The 26,722-nt window shown below is 36.7% G+C and overlaps 1 protein-coding gene across 2 annotated transcripts in view; it reads left to right on the forward strand.

The window, feature by feature from the left end:
* Positions 1-25,547, forward strand: part of LOC306872827 (radixin-like) — a 96,374-nt gene extending 70,827 nt beyond the window's left edge. For both annotated transcript variants that reach the window (XM_079421688.1, XM_079421689.1), the window contains exons 6-15: positions 904-1,055; positions 5,311-5,394; positions 5,546-5,692; positions 8,448-8,544; positions 11,580-11,743; positions 13,243-13,373; positions 15,059-15,219; positions 19,173-19,265; positions 21,906-22,127; positions 22,883-25,547. In XM_079421688.1, coding sequence (XP_079277814.1) covers positions 904-1,055; positions 5,311-5,394; positions 5,546-5,692; positions 8,448-8,544; positions 11,580-11,743; positions 13,243-13,373; positions 15,059-15,219; positions 19,173-19,265; positions 21,906-22,127; positions 22,883-23,047 — 1,416 coding nt within the window. In that variant the 3' untranslated portion in view covers positions 23,048-25,547. The remainder of the gene's footprint in view (positions 1-903; positions 1,056-5,310; positions 5,395-5,545; positions 5,693-8,447; positions 8,545-11,579; positions 11,744-13,242; positions 13,374-15,058; positions 15,220-19,172; positions 19,266-21,905; positions 22,128-22,882) is intronic.
* The last annotated feature ends 1,175 nt before the right edge of the window (positions 25,548-26,722 follow it).

Here is a 26,722-nt window from a genome sequence, read left to right on the forward strand (position 1 = left end):
CAGAAATTGGAAGATGGTGTTGTCACCAGGAAATATTAACATTAGGATTTAAAATATTCTAAAACTATAAAACTGGCCAGTACTGATGTACTCTGCAGAGGAGGATTGTGGCAAGGAGGTTGTTTAGAGTCACAGACTGTTATTCCCTGATTTTATTACATATTAATGAATGTCTGATGGTGTTGACAAAAAGTGGGGACACAACTTTGAAACCTTATGAAACATGCATGTCACCTGAAAACAACCTTAAGTTAAGTGTTACTTTTCATAAAACAACTTTTCATCATTAAAAAAACTTTTTAATCCATTTTATAGCATATGAATGATTGAACCCTTCTCTGTGGACACTGTTTTAGATGTAATGAGACGACAACAAGTGTCATAGATTTCACATATTGATAAAATTAAATTGAAGGGGGTAGTTGTTAACTACATTCTATTATTAATCCCCATAACATTTACAATTGAAAATATTTATATTTTTTAAACCTGATAGATGTTACATTTGCTGGACATATTTTGTCCCATGTCTCAAGAATGACTGCTATATTTATATCATGTAATTTAATATAGATTAAAGTGATTATGCTGAAAATCCTTTACAGTTGAATTGAAAGAGTGAGCACAATTCTTAACATGGCATACAAGCAGTAAGTATGGAGCAATGGCAGGACTCAGACTTTTGTTTACAGCCCCACTGCTGATCTAATCCTGTTTACTTTAAATACTCCTGAGTAGGTTTGAGGTTATTGAACTGTTGCTATGACAACAATTCCAAGATGAGTTTTGAGGAATGGAACAATCCAGGATCGTGTTGAATTATCATTTCTAGATAACAAATTCTCAAAAGAGGAAACCGGCCCAGATCAAACATGGCATAATGAAACCGTTTGTGCTGTCTAGGTGAAGGAAGCCATTTTGAATGATGAGATTTACTGCCCTCCGGAGACAGCAGTCCTACTGGCATCTTACTCTGTTCAGGCCAAGTATGCCGACTACAACAGAGACATTCACAAGCCCGGTTACCTCACCAATGACAGGCTGCTACCACAGAGGTAAGCCTGTCTTCTCAACACAGAAATACACAAGTTGGATGTCCCCCCTGTCAGTAGCTCGATGATTGTTGCAAATGTAATGTGGTGATATAATGATATTCTCTCTCTTTTTCTGCTATAATTTATTACAGATTTGTAGTTCAAAATGGTACACAAATATAAGCTACTTTCAGATTCAGAAAATGAGGATTTCAGGGTGGATTTGTATACTTTTTTATTTTTTTGTACTTCTGATACTCTCACGCTTCAGTACACAGGTTAAAACAGAACCCAATGCGTCATTGCAGGCTATAATTAAATGTTCCTGTGCCTTGGCAAGCCCTTAATGGCCTCTTGTTGAATCACCTTGCAAAGCACCGTGACATATAGACAGTTGAAACGTGAAATATGATAAGGATGTGGATATGATAGGATTGGTCAAGATACTTGGCTAGTTCGTTATTGAGGTTGACTAGTTTCTGCAGCTTTTTTCTAATTTGTTTTTAGAAAAATTGCTTATAAAGAGGCTTTTCGGAGATCCTTTGCATGCTCTTAGGCCATGTGCCAACCAAAGCGTTTTAGCCAGCTGAAAATGCAACAAAAATTCAGGCAATATCAATCATTACAATATTAAAGGCTCTAATACAGAAGTCACTGTATTAGAAGTCACAAGTCACTCGTACACATCCCGTGCGCAGAATGATGCATTTAAAGCAACATTGAGTCACAGCATGCAGTTCTTCACAGTGAAAGGTTCAAAGCATAAATGAAAGCGATATTGATGCATTGTGTATTATATGTACGCTACAGTTTATTGAGCCTTTTAACAGTTTTAAATTTCAGTTAGTCTGCATGTGAAGAACAATTCATAGACAATTCACGAAAACTTTATGGTGCTTTATATTGTTTTAAGCATTTTGTGGGGCTTGGGCTTAACAATAACACAGAGTAGCATGCACAATATGGATCAAATTTGGATCAGGGATTAAGGGATGCACTGATCGTATACTCAGTATCGGCCTTTATTGGCGCCAGAACAGATACTGAGTATAGGATCGGCGCACCCCTAATGATAGGCGCAGTAGCGGACCTAGTTGAAATTCTTAATATCCACTGTAAGTGTGAGAGTACAGAGATAGAAGTGGTGAGGCATGGCGCTCAGGGCTCCAGACTGCGACTAAAATGGCAGCATTTGCGACCAAAAATATTAATTTGCAAGTGAGGTTTTTGCTGAGGTCGCCACTAGCGACTATCTATATTTACATGTTATGACTTAGTGTTCCTAATTGTTTTACAATCACATATTTTATGTTCACGTATTAAACTGAGATGATGCGCATCAAAGTTTTAATGAAAAAAAAAAAAAAGTTTCAAACAGTCCTCTGGAAATCAGCTGTGTGGATATTGGCAATATCGTTAACAATTCTTGTTTATAATTATTACTAACATATGGCTTCTTATCAAGATCAGTCTATATGCTGTGTTCTGTTAATGCGTGAACTTTATTAGCCTGTTTGCAGCACACTTGCCATCCAGTAATCACAATAAGCTATGTGCTTTGTTACTTTTTAATAAACAAAGTATCGGCCTTAACATTCTGCCAAATTCATAACAAAATTCATAAACTAAACTGTTTTGGCGCTCTTTAATGCGGCAGCTGCAGGCGCAATCGCTTTAGCGCCTCATTTCAAGCGGCAAGTGAACCCATTATCTTTCTCTACTATAGTACGAAATGAACGTGAATTAACATCAAAAGGTTGGCTATTTTATAAGAGAGCCTATAGTAAATAAGTTAACTTATTGAAATGTCATGTAATCACTCATTCTGTGTCAAACTGCGGAAAACGTGTAAAGCTTGTAAACAATGCCACGTAACAATACATTTACTGTAAGCTATCTCAGAATACATTTACATTTAGTCATTTGGCAGACGCTTTTATCCAAAGCGACTTACAATTGGGGAATACAAAAAGCGATTCATCTTGAAGAGGCAATCAGACAGAGGAAGTGCTCGTAACACCAAGTCTCAGTCATTGTTCAAATACGTACAAGGGATGAAGTCAAGTACTGCCGAAAGAGATGAGTTTTCAGTTGTTGCTTGAAGATTGACAGGGATCCAGCATTTCGGATAGGGGTGGGAAGATTATTCCACCAGCCAGGAATGGTGAACGAGAATGTTCTGGAGAGTGATTTTGAGCCTCACTAGCAGATCTCAGACTTCTGGAGGGGATGTAGGTTCGTAATAGTGAGTGGAAGTAGGAGGGTGCTGAGCCTGTGGTCGTTCTGTATGCAAGCATCAGTGTCTTGAACTTGATGCGAGCTGCCACTGGTAGCCAGTGCAAGGAGATGAAGAGAGGTGTAACATGCACTCTCTTGGGCTCGTTGAAGATCAGTTGTGCCGCTGCATTCTGAATCATTTGTAGAGAATAACCATTGGGCATCCATAAACTAGAAAAAATAACTATAAAGAGGAGCATTTTGCTATATTTTTTTGCTATTGTAGGGCTGGGTATCGAGTTTGATTACTTTTTAGGCACCGACCGAATTGCCTCACCATCGAGTATCGAAAAATGTCTTGTTGTTCGGTACTAAACTTCGATAGCTAAGGGGTTAATTTCGTCAGTGTCAGTGAGTCAATAAGCCTGCAGAAGGGCACCGCGCAGATTGAGAGCGATTTTGAAAGCATGCGGAGCAGTCTGCTCTCTATATCTAGCGCAGCGCATCCATCCGTATGACACGACCGAAAGTGCGCGTTATGTGACCATTCATGCACATTATATGTAGCATCTTGCTACATAAGACAATAAATAATATTTATATTCTGCTTTTACTCAAAACAGCGATTGCGGAAGAGAGAAGGCATATAATGTTATGCATACCGGCAGACAGCGCTGGAAGGTTCTATTGCTTCAGTAAATTAGTGGAAAAAACAGAAGTGATGATTCTGTCTAAGCTATGCATTTTAAAACGAACATGCACTAGTGTAAACACAGCCTAACAGATGTGTAAACTGAAAACTATTTGAGCTTTATTAAAATGATTTGCACTGATTTATTGTGTTGGATATGTTTTGTTCCTTTGTGCAGTGGCTCAGGAGTCCTTGAGTCTGTATAAATGTCAAGAAGCTGAAATTATAAAAAAAAAATTCTGAGATAATGTAGTCTTTTTTAAATTGATTTAATGAAATTGGGATCGAAAAAAGTATCGTTCAGGAACCGGCATCGAAGTCAAGGTATCGATATCAGTATTGATTATCGAAAATTTTGGAACGATATCCAGCCCTACGCTATTGCATGTTAATATTTTTACTTAACCTGTTGTCTACATGATAAAAAATGCAAGAATGCAAGCTAAAGATAGAATTCAACACGTCCTAAAAAATTACATGTTACTAATGAAGAAAAACCAACTGGATGTGTGAGAGATTTGACATTTCTATAGGATGCATTGAGGAGGAGCCCAAACTAACACTGTAAAAAGCGATCAGTTGACTTTTCTTAAAAAAAAAAAAAAAACTGAGGAAACCCGTTGCCTTAAAATTAAGTAAATAAACTTAACGCATAATTAAAGAAATACATTAAGTGAACTTGACAGTTTGAAAATGTATTGTTCACTTTTTATTTTAAGTTGGACTAACTTAAATTTATTAAATTGCAATTACTTAAGTGTACACTCAATGGCCAAGTTCCCAGGTCATCTACAATATGGATTAAAATGCCGATAAATTCAAGAAAAGATTAGACACAAACACATGACAGTATGATTGAAATGTCAAAATGTAAAAAAAAATAAAATGCGTTTATTCTGTGGCACCTAAAAAAATAATTTGGCGCCTATGTGTTTTTCTTACAGGAGCCAATAGCTCCTTACTCAATTTTTTTTTGTCTGGAGCCCTGCCACCTGACACACACACATACATCCAAATTAAATACAAAGATGCATTGTTCAGTATTGCAAGGTTTTTATGTGCATTATCCACTCGCAATGTTTCATTTTTGTAAATCTCTTGATATTAATTTGTGGATCGGAATCCATTTATCTGGAAGTATGAACCAAATCTAACCCCATACAATGAAACCAATGCAAACAGCACTTTTGTAAGACTTCCCCTGCCTTCAGGAATTTCAGGTCATAATTTGTAGGTCTCCAGTTTTTGTTCCATGTTCCAGGAGAGTTTGTGTAATATATTTTTATACAACAATGATTATTTAGTCAATTTTCTGACCCCCTACAGTGATACCAGACTGATTCATCATGTGTTGTGAATATTATGTAGAGTTTTGGAGCAACATAAACTGACTAAAGAACAGTGGGAGGACAGAATACAGACATGGCATGAGGAACACAGGGGTATGCTGAGGTAAGGCTTGACACACATGCACAGAGTACACAGATTATAATACACGAGCACACTTGGGGCAATGGTGTTGTCAGTCCCCAACTACACACACTGTGAACTTCACAATGCTTAATAGCAGTATTTAATTCCCAGCATGACTGTATGTTTACAGAGAGGATTCTATGATGGAGTATCTGAAGATCGCTCAGGATCTGGAGATGTATGGAGTGAATTACTTTGAGATCAAAAATAAGAAGGGAACAGAGCTCTGGCTGGGAGTGGATGCTCTTGGTCTCAACATTTATGAACATGAAGACAAGTAAGTCTTACACTGAAATGTGTCTCACTTGCTTTATGTATAAACTGAATATAGTTTAAAATGTGATTTTATTGCTGTGATGCAAAGCTGAATTTTCAGCTGATTTGCTGACAGATGTGTAAAACAGATGTGTAAACCGTGGTGCATTTTGTTCAGGGTTGCTTTGATTAATTTAAAAGAATAGCATTTAATTGTAGTAGAATTTTTTAAAAATGGTTTAATAGATGAAACATGAGTTTTATTTATTGTTTGTTTGTTTGCTTGTTTGTTTTGAACTGTAGTTTAAATAATAATTTCTATTGCCATTTTATGGTTTAGGATGTTAGCATAGACATTGGAGTTTCAGAAACATATGCAGTGTTTCCCCTACCATTATTTTAGGGGGGCGACCCGCCCCCCAACGGCACCCCCTGCTCCCCTTGAAGGTCAAGTTAATTTTATTTTCTCTGTAGTGCCAGATCACAACAGAAGTCATTTAAAGTTACCTTTCCTATAGAACAGGTCAATACCTTGTTCTTTTATTAAACAAACTAAATAGCCTTATGCTGTTTATCTTATTTACACGACGGCATGTCATTTCGGTCTCTACATTACATAGTCGCGCTCTCTGTATCGCGCACTGATGCACACACACAAACATACGCGCACACACACAAGTGAGCACACTCCCACTCGTATTTGTAAATATTAAGCCGCAAAAAGACTATTTAAATATGAATTGTGTGTGTCTCTGTGTTATGAATGGCACAGACACGCGTTTTTGTTTACTACTCGCACTGAAGTTATTGACCCATCAAAATTGTGATCATTTATAGTGATTTATGGATATGGTATGGTAGTGTAATTTTGTTTCGATATTCATAGTTGTTTTTTTCTGCTGCTGCTCATATTTTCTTCTTGTTCTTAATTTGGTGTTTTAATATTTTTTGTTTATTTTCTTCCTGTCCTTAACATCAACCTGCCAAAAGGGACTAAGGATGAAAATAAGCCAGTGTTGGCTAAATCTGGTGCATTTTACATTATTGTATGTATTATTAATGTGCATTGTCCCTGATTAAAGAAATGAAATGAAAATGAAGCGCGCGACACTTGCGGTGATATTAACATCTGCCATCTCACTAATGAGGAAATAAATACATGAACATCTCCAGAACTGCTCTGAGAGTCACTTCATGAGCATTTGACCGTTTCATTTGAGTAAAACGATCCTCATCATATCATATACACACAGAAATATAAAGGTATTCATGGCAACCCGTCAAAATAAAAGTTCGGTTTCCCTTGAATTCATGGCAGAAATAGCCAACATTGTTATCGTTCAGTAGAATGTTTGTTATAGGCTACTACTTAAATTATTAAAACCTTATTTTTATGGGATAAACACAATATTTCTTCAATGTTTTTAATTGTAGTATTAAACCCCATTATTTTCCAAAAAATAAAATTTGTTTAATTTTCATTAATTAAAATATCAATTAAATGAATGTTTTATGCCTTAAAAATGGCAATACACAACACAGAATTTCTGAGGGGGAAAAAACATAGGGCTATTTTAAGAATAAATTAAACTTGTTTTATGCTTTCAAATAATTAGACATGCAAAACACAGAATTTGGTATATATAAAAAAAGTTGGAAAAATAAAACCTTTCATAGGGCCCCAATCATGTAATTTTTGTTAAACTTTTAATGAAATGATTATAATAGCTAGACATGCTTTTTGATTAATAAAATGTAATTTAACCATTAAAAAGGAATCCAGAAAAATTTAAACGGAATTGTAAAAAATTTAAAAAGCCGAAAACCTTGGGGAAACACTGATATGATATGACTGCTAATTCCAGTACATTCTTTGGAAGACTTTATTAAAGGGGTAGTTCATTTAAAAATTTAAATCGTCATAATTTTCTCACCCTCATTTGGTTTCAAAACCATAAGATACTAATTAATAGATTTTTAATGAAACATGAGAGGTTTCTCCCTTCACTGAATGTTCAGGCAACCAAAACTTAAAAGAACAAAGGCTTGTAAATTTAGGCCTTTATTTACATCTAAGCATTAATTGACACACTTACTTTACTTACTTACTTTTGTCATTTAGCAGCAGACGCTTTTGTCCAAAGCGACTTACAAATAAGAAAAAGTAACTAAAACTAAAAGTTACAACTCTATAAATACTATATACCCACATATTTAAGAAAATAAAGAAATTAAATAAAATTGACACATGCATATAACAACATTTCAATAATAAATATATAAATGAATAAACTAAAATAAAAAGCGATACTTCTATCCCTGTTCAGTGTCCCACACACAACGCATGATGGTAAATACGTTATCTTGTGAGTATTATTTGTATTATTAGAGTTAACCTCTACCTCCTGCTTCAGCACCCATCCATTCCCTGCCTTATAGGGCAGACATTATAGAGTCACAGCATGTGTTGTTTTGGCCTTTTGCCCCTGGGTGAAGGGAAATATAGCCTTGATTCCTGTTTACAGTGTGGGACCATTTCATAATCGGGATATTATGTATCCGTGTGATCATAGTGTCCATGCCCAGGTCAATGCATGTCAGTCAACTCCACAAAAGTTACATTCATATTAAATTCTAAGAGGTCAGCTGATTTGATTCTCTCTGCGTTTTCCTCTGCTGCCCACTGCTGGCTGTTTTTGACATGATTTTCTGAATAATGTTAATAAAATGTACATGCATCTTCAAACTTGTTCACCTCTCTCTTGTTTTTCTTTAAGGCTCTCACCAAAGATTGGGTTCCCATGGAGTGAGATCCGAAACATTTCTTTCAGCGATAAGAAGTTTGTCATCAAGCCCATTGATAAAAAAGCACCGGTAAGTATTTTGATGATTATTTATGATTATTCTGTCAGTTTGAACTACAAACGTAAAGCACAATTTGGACCGTCTTTACATTCACTTCATTTTGTGGAAAGGTCCATATTCTGGTTAAGCCTTATTTGCACAAAGATGTTTATGCGATGTTTGCGGACTAAAATCTGTAATGTTGTAACCATACAGTTGTAAATGAATCATTTTTGTTGGATGTCCTGACATAAGTGACTAGTGACTAAGAATGTCAAATCTGTATAACAAACTTTTATAATTATTGACATTCGTTCATTATGTGAAAACGAGTACAAAGTTTTGTGTAGGGGTCATTCCATGAAATCGGTGCTTTTGCGTCCCTATGAAATAATCAAACATAGATTTAATATAACAAATAAATTTGCAATTTAAAGACATAACAATACTACGTATTCTTTCATCAATATAAAGTCAATTAAATATTATTTTAAATAATTTAAATGGCATTTATGCTGGTTTCTGGCCTGTCCCTCACTATGATTTTACTTTTTCAGCAGGACTTTTAATTTGCAAAATTATATAAAAAATAATCTTATTGTTAACCAGTTTTTTTGGCATAAGCATGAAATTATTCAATAAAATATCAATCATTTTATTGGTGTCCTCTGATTTCATGTCAGCCCTGTTATTCTCATCAAAAAACCCTTGTAAAATATTGTACATTCAAGTGACATCACTTCTAGGAGGTTACATCATCTCTCAACCAGGAGTCCTACACTTCTCTCGCTCCTCTTTAATGTTCTGCAATGTCAATACTGTTACCATTTTTAAAATGTAAATTTAAACAATTACTACATTTAATATAATCAGCATCTACAAGTAAAATCCTTTCAAAGTGTACAACGTGCTTTTGTGAACTTGACTATTATCTAGCAATTAGCAAATTAGTTTGAAATCGTCAAACCTGTTACTGTCATTCCTATTACTTTTAAGGGTAGCAGGTTTTTAAAGATTGCCTGTGTACAATTCAAACATTTTAAAGGTCACCCTCAGTATATTATTGAGATAATGCCTATATCACTCAGTAGAATATTAGCATCGGTTAAATTTTTAGTTAGTATTGTTGGTATTGTTACTATTACTATTGTTGTTAATGACCGGGATAGGATGATCAGTCCCAATAAAACCTTTTTTTCTCTTTTTCTTTCCATAACTCATTGTCAATAATGCATCCATGTAAATTCAGTTACAAACAAGAGCAGCAAGGTGACTACAGACTCTCACCCTAGACTTGCAGTGTTCAAAAAAGTGAAACCAAATTTCAGCATCTTGGTCTAGTTTCAGATGATCACAGAAGGACCGAGATCTGATCATCTTCCTTGCCTAATAATTGAACGAGATCAGTATATTTTAAGTTCTGTGAAGGGACACAGACTGTTCTGTGAGGTGACACAGACAAACAGGTGGAACGCATCTAATAACAGTACTCCTAAAGGGGTCATATTATGCTTTTTCACTTTTTGAATTTTAGTCCGTGTGTAGTGTGTATGTTTGGGCATATAAAGAGCTACAAAGTTACAAATATCAAAGTCCACTCCGAAGGGAGATATTTAATTTTTTTAAAATCCCTTTTCCAGAACTGCAACAAATGGCTCGTTTGGACTGCAGTGTTGTTTTCCTGTGTTTGTGATATCACAAATATATATATGTGTGTGTGTATATATATATACACCTTCATATCTCCAAAAAGTCTTTAATTTGATCATGTTTATAAAAGTAAGATACAGCTTTACGATTCTTTCTGAAAACAGCTGAGCTCCTGGAGGCACGCTGTGGGCGGAGCTAAAGAGTGACGTGCACTTGAGCGCTGATTGCCAAAAAAACACAGACTTTTGATGCCATTTCACTTACCTTCTGCTGTTCTGAATCATGACTGGGATCTTCGTCAACAGACACGCTTGCAAAACTCCGTTGCTGCCCCGGTAAAACAAAATGCATCCACTGTTTACGTAACGCTGAGTTCTTCGGGAAGCTGAGCCAGGGTTATCTTTCCCTTACAGTCAAAAACACACTTCTTTAGAGGCATTCTTCCCGAGCGAGTCCCGTGCAGTGCTGCCTAACGAAGCGTGTTGATGGGTGCGCTCTTGCTCTCACGCTGGTCTGTGTGCACGGGTGCGCGCTTCTGGGAGAAATACCCATATAAGGATTTCCACCCTTCATTACATCATGAAGAACCATAATCGAAAAAAACTTTCCGAAACTTGTAAGAAACCCGGAAGCTGTATTTGGCACAGAAATACTCTGTTACGTCCAAATAGTTTTTTGAAACTTTGGCCATGTTTAGCATGAGAATCCAAGTCTTTAACAGTGTAAATAACTCAACATGCTTGAAACAGCATTGGACCCCCCCCCCCCCCCCCCCCCCTTTAAACTATAGTATCTAGTAACACTTGTCAGTAACAGGGTTGACACAAATACTAAAACACGAGGCAGAAAAATAGTCATAAAATAATAAATTACATAGCCTGAGATGGCACACTACAATTTCTTGTCATTTGAAGGTGTCTTCGTTTCATGAATATTTAAAAAAATGTTGATTTAACTTATTTTAATTTTTCCAAGTGGAAAAGGCACCAGTTTCGTGAAATGACGTGAAGTTGGGTGGCACTATAATAAGCAACTTCGCTAATAACTCCACAACTCCACAATGATTGTATCAAACTTCTTGTTTTTACTGAACACTTTAAATGCTTTAAGCCCTAACACATGTACAGTATATTTCATTATTTGTTATCTGCCATTCTAATATTCAGGAAAAAAGGGGGAAAAAAGTTATCAAAATAATTTCTATTAAATTTAGCAGATACAATCTGACAAATTTATTGGAGTTGCCCATTTTGACTAAAATGCCTATATCATTTGTGGACACAAAGTGCAAACTTCTCAACACTTTATCATTTGGAGAACAAGTATCAGTCATATCAGTGAGATCAGTCATCAATCATAGCATGCAGAGATCAAATATGAACATGTTCATTTAATCTTTTCAATTGTGATGGCAGGACTTTGTGTTCTATGCACCACGACTGCGAATCAACAAGCGCATCCTGGCTTTGTGTATGGGCAACCATGAGCTGTACATGAGGAGGAGGAAGCCTGACACCATTGAGGTGCAGCAGATGAAGGCTCAGGCCAGAGAAGAAAAACACCAGAAACAGATAGAGAGGTGACAATGAACACTTTACATGACATCATTTACATAAACCTTTTCTTTACATTTTTATCTTTTATGTTATTTATGCTTAGTTTACTTAGTGTAATTAATTATTCTCAAAATTCAATCATTTCTAAAGCTGTTGTCACCAAAAAGAAGCTTCTAGGTCTCCTTGTGGTTTTCTGCCCAAAAAAGCTGTATGGTTTTGAGACAGTCATGAATATTAGTATTGTATTTTTACTGTTTAAAAGTATAATTATTAAATTGTTACTATTATTAAATATGCTTAAAACGTTACTCCACCCCAAAATGAAAGTTTTGTCATTAAGTACTTACCCCCATGCCGTTCCAAACCCGTAAAAGCTTTGTACGTCTTCAGAACACAATTTAAGATATTTTGGATGAAAACTGGGAGGTTTGCGACAGTCCCATTGACTTCCAAGTAATTACCACTGTCAATGCCTAGAAAAGTATGAAAAGCATCGTCAGGATAGTCCATCTGCCATCAGTGCCATTCAATCTGAATTTTATGAAGCGACGAGAATACTTTTTGTGCGCAAAGAAAATAAAAATCACAAAAATGGCGCTACGGTGACGCAGAGAGACACGGAGGAGACGAATCGTTGAAAAAAAGTTGTTGTTTTTATTTTCTTTGCATACAAAAAGTATTCTCGTTGCATCATAAAATTCAGATTGAACCACTGATGGCAGATGGACTATTTTGACAATGCTCTTATACTTTTCTGGGACTCGATAGTGTTATTTACTTGGCAGTCAATGGGATGGGCACAAACCTCCCAGTTTTCATTTATAATATCTTAAATTGTGTTCCGAATACCAACAAAGCTTTTACGGGTTTGGAACGACATGGGGGTAAGTGATTTAATGACAACATTTTCATTTTGGGGTGGAGTAACCCTTTAATTGTTTAATCACTGTTTATATAAGTTATAGACTATGAATTTTTACCTACTGGAGCTTGCTGATTTAACTAAATCAAATGTTTCAAATGTCATCCTTGATGACAGATGAAGATGCACTTAAAATCATTATTACAAAAAGTTGGATGAACTTAAATTTCTGAAAGTTGCAATGGTTACTATGCCTCTGTATATTGATATTAAAGGGATAGTTCACCTAAAAATTTCAATTGCCATCATTTACTCAGTCTCATGTTGTTCCAGAAAGACTTTGGTTTAACTTAGGAAAACAAATAAACTAATTTTCAGTATTCTCTCAACCTTTTTTTTCTAGCCATTGAAAGTCCATGCAGCCAAAGTTTTCAAGCTTCAAGAAGTTCATAAGGACATCGTAAAAATAATCTATATGAATTGAGCTTTATAATCTTAATCTACTTGAGTTTTTTGAAGTTTGATCATTTTAGTTGTGGACTTTCAGTTGCTTTTTTTTTTTATTTCTGTTTTCTCGAAACTCATGACACTAGGCTTTAGACAAAGTCATTTTGAAGTTTTGCTGCATAAATCAAATTTACTGTATCCTCCTGTCTCCAGAGCTCAGCTTGAGAACGAGAAGAAGAAACGAGAGCATGCAGAAAAGGAGAAGGAGAGAATAGAGCGAGAAAAGGATGAGTTAATCGAAAGACTGAGACAGATTGAGGAACAGACGATAAAAGCACAGAAAGGTACAAACATATTTGGACTTCACTGTGCGAGTTGATCTCTCCCTCTAATGCCAGGAAGTTCTCAAATGGTTTTGCTTCAGGACTAAAATTTTGCCCAATACCAAAATTGTTATTGCACAATAATAAACCACGTCTTTCTTAAAAGAACACTCCACTATTTTTGGAAATAGGCTAATTTTACAACTCCCCTAGAGATAAACAGTTGAGTTTTGCTGTTTTTTTTTTTAATCCATTCAGCCAATCTCCAGGTCTGGCGGTAGCACTTTTAGCTTAGCTTAGCATAGATCATTGAATCTGATTAGACCATTAGCATTTGGTCATCAAAAATGACTAAAGAGTTTCAATAATTTTCCTATTTAAAACTTGACTCTTCTGTAGTTACATCGTGCAGTGAGACCGATGGAAAATGAAAAGAAAAACGAAAAGGCAGCAAATGTCCTTGATTATTACGTCGGAATGAGAGTATAGTTCCGAGCCATATCAGCCTAGAAAATCGCAACTTTTCATTTTCCATCTGTCTTAGAGCACGATGTAACTACAGAAGAGTCAAGTTTTAAATAGGAAAATTATTGAAACTCTTTAGTCATTTTTGATGACCAAATGCTAATGGTCTAATCAGATTCAATGATCTATGCTAAGCTAAGCTAAAAGTGCTACCCCCAGACCCAGAGATCAGCTGAATGGATTAAAAAACAATAAAACTCAACTGTTTATCTCTAGGGGAGTTGTAAAATTAGCCTATTTCCCAAAGAAGTGGAGTGTTCCTTTAATAACATTAAACTGCATGGACTTGACAAAATGAGAAAATTAAAAAAATTAAAAAAACAGAGAACATTTATAAATACATATTGAGCATTTACAGGAAAAATGTGATTTGCAAGCCTAAAAAGTAGGACAAACACATTTTACTAGCCATATTGCCAAGTTGAATTTGTACCAAAATAGTTAATTTGACAACCTTGAAGTCAATCATAATTTTATTTTTTTTTCCTTTTTTTCAATTTTAAAAGTTTTTATCCTATTTATTTTCCTATCCATTATTTTGTTATGTTGTTGGTTGGTAGTTATTATTTGTGTCTTGTAGAGGTTCAGAAATTAGGATTTTGGTAGAAACGTATTATATTCCAAGCTGAGAGCAGCTATAAAAAAATAAGTGATGTCAGAGGCTAAATGACTTTCTCCACATTAGTGGAGCGTCATACTAACTAAACCTAAATCTCTCGCCTCTCGTAGGGCTGTCTTCTGAGGAAGGTAATTTTCTTAAATCAGAAAAAAACACTTTGAAGTCCCTTAAAAAAAAAATAAAAAAATCATTTGTTTCCTTTCACATCCTCCTCCTGAGTTCCCATGTTTCCCATTAGCTAGATTTGTTGCGGTTTTTGGGTTGGTTGCTGATTTGTCTGTGTTTGGCATAGGAAAGATCTGAGGGATCTAAAAAAAAATCTCCAGCCACAGGCATTTTGTAGTATCATGCCAGTGTTTATGATGTCTCATGTTGCCTGTTGAAGTTGTCCTCATAGAATTTGCCTTCCTGATCAGTGTAATGATGTAGATGTTAGAGAATTAATAGCACCTCCCTTAATTCTCCAACATCTACATCAGGAAGTTAAATAATGCTACTTTCTATTACATTCCGATTAATATAACCCATACGTGTTATACTCTGTGTGTCTGTGTTTGTATAGAGCTGGAGGAGCAAACACGCAAAGCTCTAGAGCTTGAACAAGAACGAAAAAGAGCAAAGGAGGAGGCAGAGAGGCTGGAGAAAGAGAAACAGGCAGCCGAGGAGGCCAAGGCAGCACTGGCCAAACAAGCAGCTGACCAGATGAAGAACCAGGAACAGTTGGTAAATCTCCTTGGCCTTTTTTGTATGAACAATCAAGAACTAACTGAACTAATCAGTAAAATGGCTAATAAAAAGTTGACAATTATATGGAAATAAATGTATAAATAAAGAGATTAAAAACTGGCAATACCCCTGGAACAGATGGATACATTGCGGAGTTGTAGAAAACCTTTTGAGAACGTCCCTGTTAGGTATGTAACCTTGGTTGAATAAGGAAGGAATATGGTGCGTTAGTAGCTGATGCTATTGAAACGATTGTCTGAAGCCAATATAGAAACACGACAATTTATTGACTACTGCTGCACTAGAACTAGTGAGGTTTGATCTACACATAACGTCTTGCAGCTTCCATGTTTGATTCACTCGTTGTTTCTGCTTTTATATCTGAATAAATTTGTCTACAAAATGGTTAGGGTTAGGGCACACGGCAGCCACAGTGCTTCGCTCTCCAGTTGTTTGTGTTTTTGTTAGTTTTTTCTGTTTTTTGTTTTTCAAACACGATCAGTTTCACCAAGGGTGAACTGCTGAACATTCGGCAGAACACATCACAAAATCTCCTACCGGTTTTCGTTTATTCAGACGTTTTGCTGAACATAGTTGTCGGAGCAGCAGCAGCAAAGGCTTCAGGACGCGCAGACGGGGGAAGCGAGCCGGCGTGCTCGTGGAGCTCAGACAGCACGGATTTCGAACGCCATTGCCTCGAATCCGTCAACAAAACGGACAAACTACTTCTGCTCTCCCGGACAAATAAGGATTTCTCACACTCTGCTGCTCTGTGTTTCATGGAAACCTGGCTGAATGACGCCATACCGGACAGCGCATTAAATCTGCCGAGTTTCCAGCTGTTCAGAGCGGACTGAGACGCAGAATCAACAGGGAAATCATGCGCCGGCGGGACATGCTTTTACATGAATGAAATGTGGTGTACAGATGTAACAGTGTTAAAGAAGTTGTGCTGTCCCGATCTAGAAGCACTCTTCATTAACTGTAAGCTGTTCTGTTCGCCATGGGATATTCATTCGTTCATTCTCGCGAGTGTTTACATTCCTCCGCAAGCGCACGTGAGCTCAGCTTTACAGAAACTCGCTGATCAGATCACCAGACTGTTTTAATAATTTTTGGGGACTTTTATAAAAACCAATCCCTCTGGGGAACTGCCAAAATACAAACAGAATGTAACGTCCCACCAGAGACAGCAATATAATGGATCACTGTTACACAGCAATAAAGGATGCATACCACTCTGTCCCACAGGCAGCTTTGGGGCTCTCTGACCACTGCCTGGTTCATCTTATACCAACCTATAGTCAAAAACTTAAATCTGCTAAAGCTGTAGTAAAGGCTGTAAAGACATGGACCAACGAAACAGAGTGGGTTTTACAAGCCTGTTTCGACTGCACTGATTGGAGTGTTTTTGAAGCTGATACCTATGGTGGCTGAGAGAGCTCAACGCACTGCAAATAGAAAAAACACCTGCAAATTAAGAAATCATCTTCCTCAATTTGACAACACACACGCTGCAAATGCTCACAACACAACCAAAGAAAGAAACGCACTGCAAATAAAATTTATCTGGACAAATCATGGACTTGTGTGAGGATCCTGTTTGTTGACTTCTAGTTTGGCCTTCAACACCATCATTCCAACACTCCTCCAGACCAAACTAACCCAGCTCTCTGTCCCTAGCTCTATCTGTCAGTGGATCACCAGCTTTCTGACAGATAGGCATCAGCTAGTGGTTCGGACTGCTGAAAGGATAATTGGTGCTCCCCTGCCCACCCTCCAAGAACTGTATACATCCAGAGTGAGGAAAAGGGCTCAGAAAATCACTTTGGATCCCTCACATTCAAGTTATCCCCTTTTTGAACTTTTGCCATCTGGCCGGCGCTACAGAGCCCCAAATACCAGGACAGCCAGGCACAACAGTTTCTTCCCCCAGGCAGTCCACCTTATGAACAGTTAAATGTCCCCCACATTATGCAATAAAAATGTGCAATAACCTTATTTATTTGATACACCTCCATCCTAGCACATCCCTGCATCTCATTCTATTCTATTCCATTCTATCATCTATAGCATGACTGTACATACAATTTATTTATTTTTCAATTTATTTTTCATTTCTGTCTATTTATATTTGCGCATGTGTTTTTTTTTTTTTCTCATCATATTTTTTATTGTGTGTTGTTGTGTCTGTGTACTGGAAACGTATGTCACTAAAGCAAATTCCTTCTTCGGGCGAGGCCATGTTGCGCTGCTTTAAGCTGTCCACACACTAGAGGATTTTAAGCCCGATTTGCACCCCCGAACGATTGGGGGGTGTGGCCCGATTCGCAGCCTATCAAACATGTTTGATTTTTACGACTCCTGATCGGGATGCCTCTGACGTGATACCCACGATAGCCAATGAGAGCAAGCAAGCGTCACATTTGTTTTCTTCTCTAGTCACGTTTGATCTCACGAGTGTCCATGAGATCTCATCACTGTGAAATCGTCCCTACAGTCGACAAGTGTGTGGTCACGCAGTCTGGTCTAATCGTCTAGTGTGTGCGTTCAGAGGATTATAAGGCTAATATTGGTTGAAACTGTCTTCATGTCTGTGGTCTCCCATGGTTTTAAAATCGTTCCATTTTCCATCAGTTAACTGTGTTCCAATTATACACTTTATGTGAATAGACAGATATTTTTCTAAAGCTACAAGAAACTTTAAACATGGACGTGCATACGGTTGCCGTGGTAGCGAGCAATAGTTGCTGTTAAACACTACTTACTGTTACAAAATGTACAATTACTTTAAAAATATTCTACAGCATAATCATGTATTCTGCTGTATTAAAGCTTTAATCAGGATAAAACCGTATATTAAAAGCTAACATAAGCAGTAGCATTTAGAAATAACAGCGTACCTAATAGTATGGGACAACAAACAAAAAAAATACCAAGCCTCTTCTCTAATATTCTCTGGGTCTCAATCGGGCTCAAACTTATAAGCAATATTGACGGAGCCATTGTTTATAATATAACCGGAGCACATTCTCAGGTGAAGGGCGTGACGTTTCTGGACTTGCACTTGGCAGTTTAGCGAATCACAACACACTGGGCCAGCTAACCAATCTGAGCCCATTGCGTATTTGTGAGGGAGGGGCTTCATAAAACCAGAAAATCATCAGAGCATTCTTAAGAGAAGGGACAGAGAATAAAGAATAAAGGTAAACTATGTGAAGAAAAAAAAAAATTCTTTCTTTAAACGAAGCATTATCACATGTTAGACTGCATCCCATAAACACAATCAAGCCTAGAAAAAACAAGTCAACCACCCCTTTAAATTAAAACTAATCGTCATATTAAGCAGATTGTATCTCTTTCCAAGACGTGGCCTAAACCATTCGAATTCATCACCCTAACTCCTTTATAGTGTTTTTAGAAACCTAAATCTAACCTTTTTTTTTTAAATAAAATTTGAAAATAAATTTGATATGTACTTCATAGTTATTCTTCTGAGAATGTAAACAAAAAATGGGTACAGCCTGAAACGCCACAAATTAGTAGCTGTTTTGGACTAACTTATGAACTTCTATGAACTGGAGAAACTAATGCTTAATCTTTTTTATATTAACTAAAAATAAAAATGACTATGCTTTACGGAGTAATAACTGCACAACTGCAATATATTAAATCACAAAAAAAATATTATTGTTACAGCAACCATTATTATCTCATTATTGACATCTTTATTACACATTATCATTATTGATCAAATATGACATTTCTTACAGTATGTCAATATGTTTAGATGTTGTTTTATTTAATGTCTGAGATTGTATTTACCACACATAGAGGCAGACACATGTGGTTAATATTGGTGGTGCATGGGTCTTGTACTGAAATGGTCAGCAATTGTGGGTGTACTGTACGTGTGGGTGCTGTAACGGTGCTCTGCTTGGTTTTTGCAGGCAGCTGAGTTGGGAGAATTTACTGCCAAAATCGCCCTGCTGGAGGATGCCAAGAGGAAAAAGGAAGAGGAGGCAACAGAATGGCAGCATAAAGTAAGATACGTATACTTTTTATACATATTTCATATACATGATGCAAATTGTCCATGTTGTGAAATAATTTTTCATTAACTGCTGCTGTCAAACTATTGCAAAGGTCACCAAATGAGGGGATTTACAATCCAGATCTGACCACCAAATTGGTTCTGGGGGCCCAAGATTTAATGTTTAATATTTTTCATAAATTAGTTCTCAGTTTGGGAAATTCCTGTTCTACAGTATTTTAGAGTAAACAGTATTGTGTCGTAAAAGCATGTTATAATGTTCTTTTTTGTTGGACAACAGGTTTAGGAATGCTCTCCCTTTTCTGTTGCTTGTTTTGAATAGACAGAGCATAGTTCAGACTGACAAATCGTACCAGCATATTTTGTGGTCAAAATGCGTACCCGCTACGCAGAATGCGTACGGGTTGGCAAGTCTGCGTGTACTTTCTATATGATTAGGGTTTGACTTTGGCTTAGGGTTACTTGCATGTAATTATGCATAATCTATTGTTATTATAATAGTAAGTACATGTAACCTCTTAAAATAAAGTGTTACCGAAATTTCTTTAACCTTTTTAATATTTTCTTTAATCTAAACATGTGAGAGGTACAATTAAAACATCATGCCAGGTTCATAGCTTAAAAAACACAAACAAACAATACTTGTAATACTTGCACTGTATATGACTGCCTCAGTCTGGAGAAAGACATGTATACGTTTTTACTTTAAACTTTTATTTTACTTTTCATCTTTCATTTTACTTGCCCAATATTAAAAACCTGTCAATGGGGTTTTATGTGATACCCACAACCAGTTAGGTGTAACTGTTGCCTGATAACATTATTTAGCCCTACATCACTTTCTCACCAATGGATCCTCTGCAGTGAATGGGTCCAAACAGCTGATAAAAACATAGCAATAATCTACAAGTAATCCACGTGATTCCAGTCCATCAATTAATGTCTTGTGAAAAGATGCATGTTTGCAAGACAGAAATTCATCATTAAGGCATCATTTCATCATTTCTGACAGCACCCATTCACTGCAGAAGATCCATTAGTTAGAAAGTTATGTAATGCAAAAATTTTCCAAATCTTTTCCAATGAAGAAAACAAATTCATCTAAAACTTGGATGGCCTGAGGGTGAACTCTTCTTTTAGTATTGTATTTTGTCTGGTAAAAACTGTCAATAAGTCTCTGTCTGCAGGGACGGACTGGGATTTTCTCACCAATAGGCCCACCACAACTACAGTACAAACAGTTGCTATATCTCACAATATTGCAGCAATCTGGTCACATTTATGGCAAATAACATCACAAAACCCATGGTGACCCTGCTGACAAAAACAATAGAAACCATCACAGAAATTCAAATGATTTCCACTACAAACATTACAAACTATCAACTTTTAACCATTAAAACAATTAAATAATGGTTTCCTGTAGTGTGTTTTGGGACATTATATTAGGATTTAGTGGTGGGGTTTGTTTGTTTGTTTGTTTTTTAAACGACCAATTACCAGTAGAGACCAACAGGCACCATTACAGTTTCCTTAAAAAAACAATTTGTAATGGTTTTACTGATTTATGAGAATTGTATTGGTTTTAGTTTGTTTTTTTCAGCATGGGATTGAAATAAATATATATTATTGTATGAACTAAAATACTTGAAAACTACATAAAAAGAGCAGAACGCAAAATGTATAATATGACAATGCTAAACATAAATCTAGAAACCTGAAACAACAGAATTCTTCAATTTGAGTATATGTCTCTGTGTTAATCAGACTAATCACCTTATAGGCGACTTCATTTACTGTATTTTCTAACTCCGTATCTCTCAAATGTAACCCATTTTAGAATCACTAGCAGCAAAGTGAAAATAACTTTTTCTTAGCAATAGTTATTTACACTGTGTTAAAATAGCAGGATTTTCTGCTATTTATACTACTTATTGCAAATAGTGGCAATTATCTGCACCTCAGTATTGCAATGCATTATAAAACGGTATGCAATAATAACTTGAGTGTAAATTTTTATTAAAATTATTAAATGGATGCCACCTTATTGGGACAATAAATCTCTCCCTAAACCTACCCTAACCCGATACTTTATTTTCAACTTTTTGATTGTTTCCTTCATTTTTCTTAAAAAAAAAAAAAAAATGCTTTTCTGATGTAATTTGAAAAGGGAGAAAAAAAGTTAGCCAAAAGGCAGATTCGAACCCCGGTCGATCGCGTCAAAAGGAATTTGACACACGCGTTACCATCTGCGCCACTGAAACTGAGGACTATTTGCCGTCCTTTACAAAGGACTAGCCCAAGGACTAGACTTGACTAGCCCAAGCACACGGTGGAGTTAGTGTAAATAGACACTCGGCGTCACTTAATCTGACACACTTTCTTTGATGAACCAGCCAGGCCGACGGACGGCCGGCCGTTCTGGACCTCTCCAGAACATCCAGATGGCCAGTCCGCCTCTGTAAAAAGCCAGTTTTCCTAACATGTCAAAAGGCTGTAACGTAGGCTGTCTCCATTTCTTATTCTCTGATTCTCTGTCAAGTTTACCACTTGCTTACCACCATGTCTGGCCAGTTGAAGCTGTATGTTTGCTTATTGATGGATTTTTCATCACTTATCCTTGTTGTAGGCATTGTCTGCTCAGGAAGATCTGGAAAAAACTAAAGAGGAGCTGAAGTCTGTGATGTCAGCTACAGCAGGTGGTGCGTCAGAGAACGAACATGATGAGCATGATGAGAGCAGTGCAGAAGCCAGTGCTGAGCTCTCTAATGATGGAGTTGCTCACCAGCGAAGTGAGGAAGAACGGCTCACAGAGACCCAGAAGAACGAACGTGTCAAAAAACAGCTACAGGTTAGACCATCTGCTGACACAGAGGTCTCCAACCTCCAGGTCACGACCCAATACTGGGCCGTGGAAGAGTTGCTATCGGGTCGCAAGAACATTCTGGGAGAAATGTGTACAGATATAACAGTTATTTATTGCGCGTTGTATCAAAAAACATTCTCATTCTCTGTATATAAATTATAAATATATGTATCTGTAAATATATAAATTTATAGATTATAAATATATAAATCTCTCATTTTTATTTAGTTTTTTGCTTATCCGAAAAATTATACGATCCTTGACTCAAAAACAACAAAATGACCTGTTGAACCATTTTGTGTGTGTGTGTGTGTGTGTGTGTGTGTGTGTGTGTGTGTGTGTGTATATATATATATTATATGAAGAGTTCAGATGCAAAAGCCTCTTAAGTGCCGTTTGAAATTTTCTTCTAAAATGAGCATTTTTATCAGGCTCCTATGTGTAGGTTCAGTAATTTCACTTTAATGGCAATGAATAGGTTCTTTTCATTGCCATTTAAGTGAAATATCGGAACATAAATATAGGAGCCTGAGAAAAAGTATATAGATAGATATATATATATATATATATAGAGAGAGAGAGAGAATATTTTCTAAATGTAACCGGTCCATGGTGTAAAAAAAGGTTGGAGAACCCTGTGCTAACAGACATGTTTTTGGACAATTATGCTGTTGTGATGTGAATAAATACCAATAAAAATATTATATACCTGCATAGCTTACACATCGTCTTCATTGCAGGCCTTGAGCTCAGAACTGGCCCAGGCCCGTGACGATTCCAAGAAGACCCAAAATGATGTTTTGCATGCGGAGAATGTGAAGGCCGGTCGGGATAAATACAAGACCCTACGCCAGATCCGCCAGGGCAACACCAAGCAGCGTATTGATGAATTTGAGTCCATGTGATGGTTGTACATCCTCTTTGATCGCCCCACTTTCCACCCTGTAGCCCTAATGCCTTCATGGCTGGCTTACAAGCACAGCTTTTTACCTGCCCATACTTCTCCTATAGACCAATGATCCTTGACCTTTGACCCCCTTCAGAGAGGCTTGAGGGACATGGCTGCCCCTCCCTCAAACTTTGCCAAAGCTCTCTCCGCCTGTGACCAGCCCATCAGGCTGTTTCCACGTATTGAGCTCCTCATAGCCCTACTCCAGAATCATACAGTTAGGAGCAAGTGGTGCATCGCACTGAACTCTTGAATGATGATGATTTTGATGTACTAAATGCTTGGAAATATGTATTTTAGAAGAGCCTGAGATGAGTTTAAGCAAAATTAGTTTTTATGAAACGGCCATTTGTTTGTTTTTTGGTTACAGCTATATGCTCACAATGTGGAAAACAGCATTTTTCTTCTTTTATCCATTTTGTTTACTCTGTTGTAGTTAAGTGGGTTAGCAAGTCAAGGTTTGGAAGAAAAGGCTTTTTCAGGGTCATGTGAAAGATGTGTGCAACTTAAAAATCACAGTTCCACATCCACATACCCTGAAGAGCACAAATAGCACCTCTCAACACCAAAACCCTGACATTAAATCAAATTCAGAGCCACCGAAGTCAAGTGAAGAATGTAGAAACAGCGGCACCTATCTTTTGAATGAATGTGAACCATAACCAAAACTATGGATAACCAAAGGGAGGCTATCACTCTTGCTAGCCACGTGCATACATCCATAATTACTGTGGATTTAGACTGGACAAGACCTTCGTTACTAGTCTTATTTCTTCAGTGCAAGATGTTATTTGATTCAGGTTCAAAAGATGTAGCTCGGAGCAGACAGAATGTGATAGAGGCCCTGTGACTGAGCGCTTGTGTCGAGTCCGTTGATCTTGACAGTAGAATTCTCCCTAACACTGTGTTTCTTGTCCAGTCTCCATATCGATGGTTTACCCTGCCTGCCTGCCAGCTCACAAAGGCCAGGGCTGACAGATGGACAGACAGACAAACTGCTTGTTTTTTGTTTAATTTGTTTTGATTTAATTGCGATATTATGGGGAAACTGCTTGAGGAAACAAATTTGTGGAATTGATAGAAAGTTGTGTGCATGTGTGCGCTTTGTCTCTCTGTTCATCTCAGTTTTTTTCCCCTTCATTTTTGTGTGAATGTATTAGTACATCTGCATGCACGTGATTGTTTTGCAATACCTGTGGTCTTTCTGGCTGGGGAGCATATGAAAACATCAGTCCTGTTCTCAGGACGAATCGCTACCTCATTACTGTCAAACATGGTGACTGGTTAGTGTATGACAGAGAGAGGCAAATGTTGTTATTTTCTTCTTTTTAAGTTCATGTCACCCAGATCATAATACTGCCGTTTGTGCTTGTTGTTTTTCAGCATCTCTTGAGAAGTGTACTGTAGGTAGATGTACTCTTACAATGATGCTTTGGCTGGTTAGGGTCGTATGAAATTGTTTTATTTAGCAGCATTAAGATAAGTGGCTGATAATTTATCCTCAAGAAAATCTGCAATTTAATACCAAAGCTATCTTGACAGTATTTTATTCTTATTCAGCATGTGGAGTTATGACAACAGTTATGACAAATTGTGTGGTAACTGGTCCTACTGCAGTGTGTTGACTGTTCCATAATGAAGTCTTTTAAGAATGTCCTGCGTTTCTTCCCCCCATGCTTGTTCTTGATGAGCCTTCTCTCAAGATTTTACCCACCCAGAACCTTTTCAAAATGTTAACAGGTCTTGGACCTTTGGACTCCTCCAGGCTTTTTCACCATGCAATATTTTCTCTGCTCAGCTGGTATGTGTGCTGTATTGCAGTAGAAACCCAGTAATCCTTAGTATTCATGGCCTGTATATCTTATTTCAGAGTTTGCATGGTAAAATATCTTCAGCATACACCGATATGTAGGCCAATAAAATAGTTTCCGTTTTTATTTAGATTAATACCTGGACTTTTATTTTGCACTAATGTGCAAAGATGTCACTGTTTATTTAGTGTTTTTATGCTAACAAAGACAGCTGGGGAAATGTTGAAACTTACCTTCATACCAGAATGTTCAGGAAAGTTCAAAAGTCCTTTTTTTTTTTTTTTTTTTTTCTCAAGGCAGGTGTCCATGAGCAGATGTATTTGCCATAGCAAGATAAATGTTGTGCTTCCAATTTTTTTTTTTTTCTTCTAAAGATTTCTGAAACAAAAACCACCAGCATTTGCATCTACTAAAAGGGAGAGAAAAACACTCAAGGTCACAATGTGTATTTGTTTGCTTTTTCATTTTAATATTTGGTTTTTGTTCTATGTTGTCTTTTTTTGGGGGGGGGGGGGGGGTTACAGTTGACTTTTTCCCCTCTTTTTTCCCCTTTTGTTCATATAGCTTTCTGTTACATAGAAATAACATGTTGCCTGTGACAAATATTTGGTTGAAAATAAAGATTGAATATTTATTTTCTGCTTATTTTTGTGCCATTCATTTGTTTTTCCTGTTAGTTCAAATAGTACAATGTCTATGACCCAAATATTCACTGTGGTTTTGATGGATACTTTGCATAATGCATCTGAGATTTTAGTAACCGATGAAAGGTTGACCTGTATAGATCAAATGTTTCTTGCTTTAAACAAAAATATGCATCAAAAGGACAATATGGTTTATAAGAAAAGGGCAAATGAAGTTTTTCTTTGTAGTTTTAATTTTGCTAAAAAGATACATATTTGGAGATGACAGCAAATACAAAATCCATAACATATTGAACAAGTCACAAATTTACCACATATTTATTACTCTTTGTAATACAATGCTTTGAACAACTAAAGCATCATTGGCAGTGGCCATTAAAATTGTTACCAAACTCACTGCTTCCTTTGGTCCTTAAACATAAATTCCACTGACACATTAAATATTACTGAGAGCATCTCAGTCAGCAGGAAATGCTACTTTCCATTATTTTGTGCGCATCACAAGCTCACAGACTGCAATGATTTCTACAGAGTGACCTTGGCAGTCTTAGGCGATTGAAGGCTGATTAATTGTTGATATAAAGGTTGCAGCATTACAATATTGCAGAAAACAATTATCATTGATGAATGCACATTAACCAACTTGTCATGAACACTTGTCCAGCTTTATAAAGCATCCCTATCAAATGTGTTATTCAATGATAAAGACCAAAAATACAATCAGTCTGTTGCACTACATGCTGTTATAGAACATTATTCACACTTAAACATATTAGTCAAAGGTAACAACGTACTCAGAAGCATTTGTGATACCAAGTACATTGATAATAAACAAAAAACAAAAACTGTTAATATCTCATCTAATTGAAAACGGTTGGCTGAACATGGTTCAGATTATTCAGATGTGTCTTAAGCACAATGCCATGTAGAGGCAAATACTCTATGCCCACACCACCGCCAAGAATGGCACACAGTGCCACAAGGCCAAAGGTAAGGCTCTTCTTGTTTCAAAATAAAAGGTGTTCCATAAACATTTCAGGCAGTATTTTTTACCACCACAGCTTAACAGCTCGTTCCTTGCCCTTAAACTACGCCCTCTTAAATGCATCAGAAATGACATCTGTCATCTTAGTTTTAGGAAAAAGTCTATTTGAATTTAGATTTCAGATGTAAAAA

Source organism: Barbus barbus (genome assembly GCF_936440315.1).
Source record: "Barbus barbus genome assembly, chromosome: 7".
In the NCBI taxonomy this organism is placed as follows: Eukaryota; Metazoa; Chordata; class Actinopteri; order Cypriniformes; family Cyprinidae; genus Barbus; species Barbus barbus.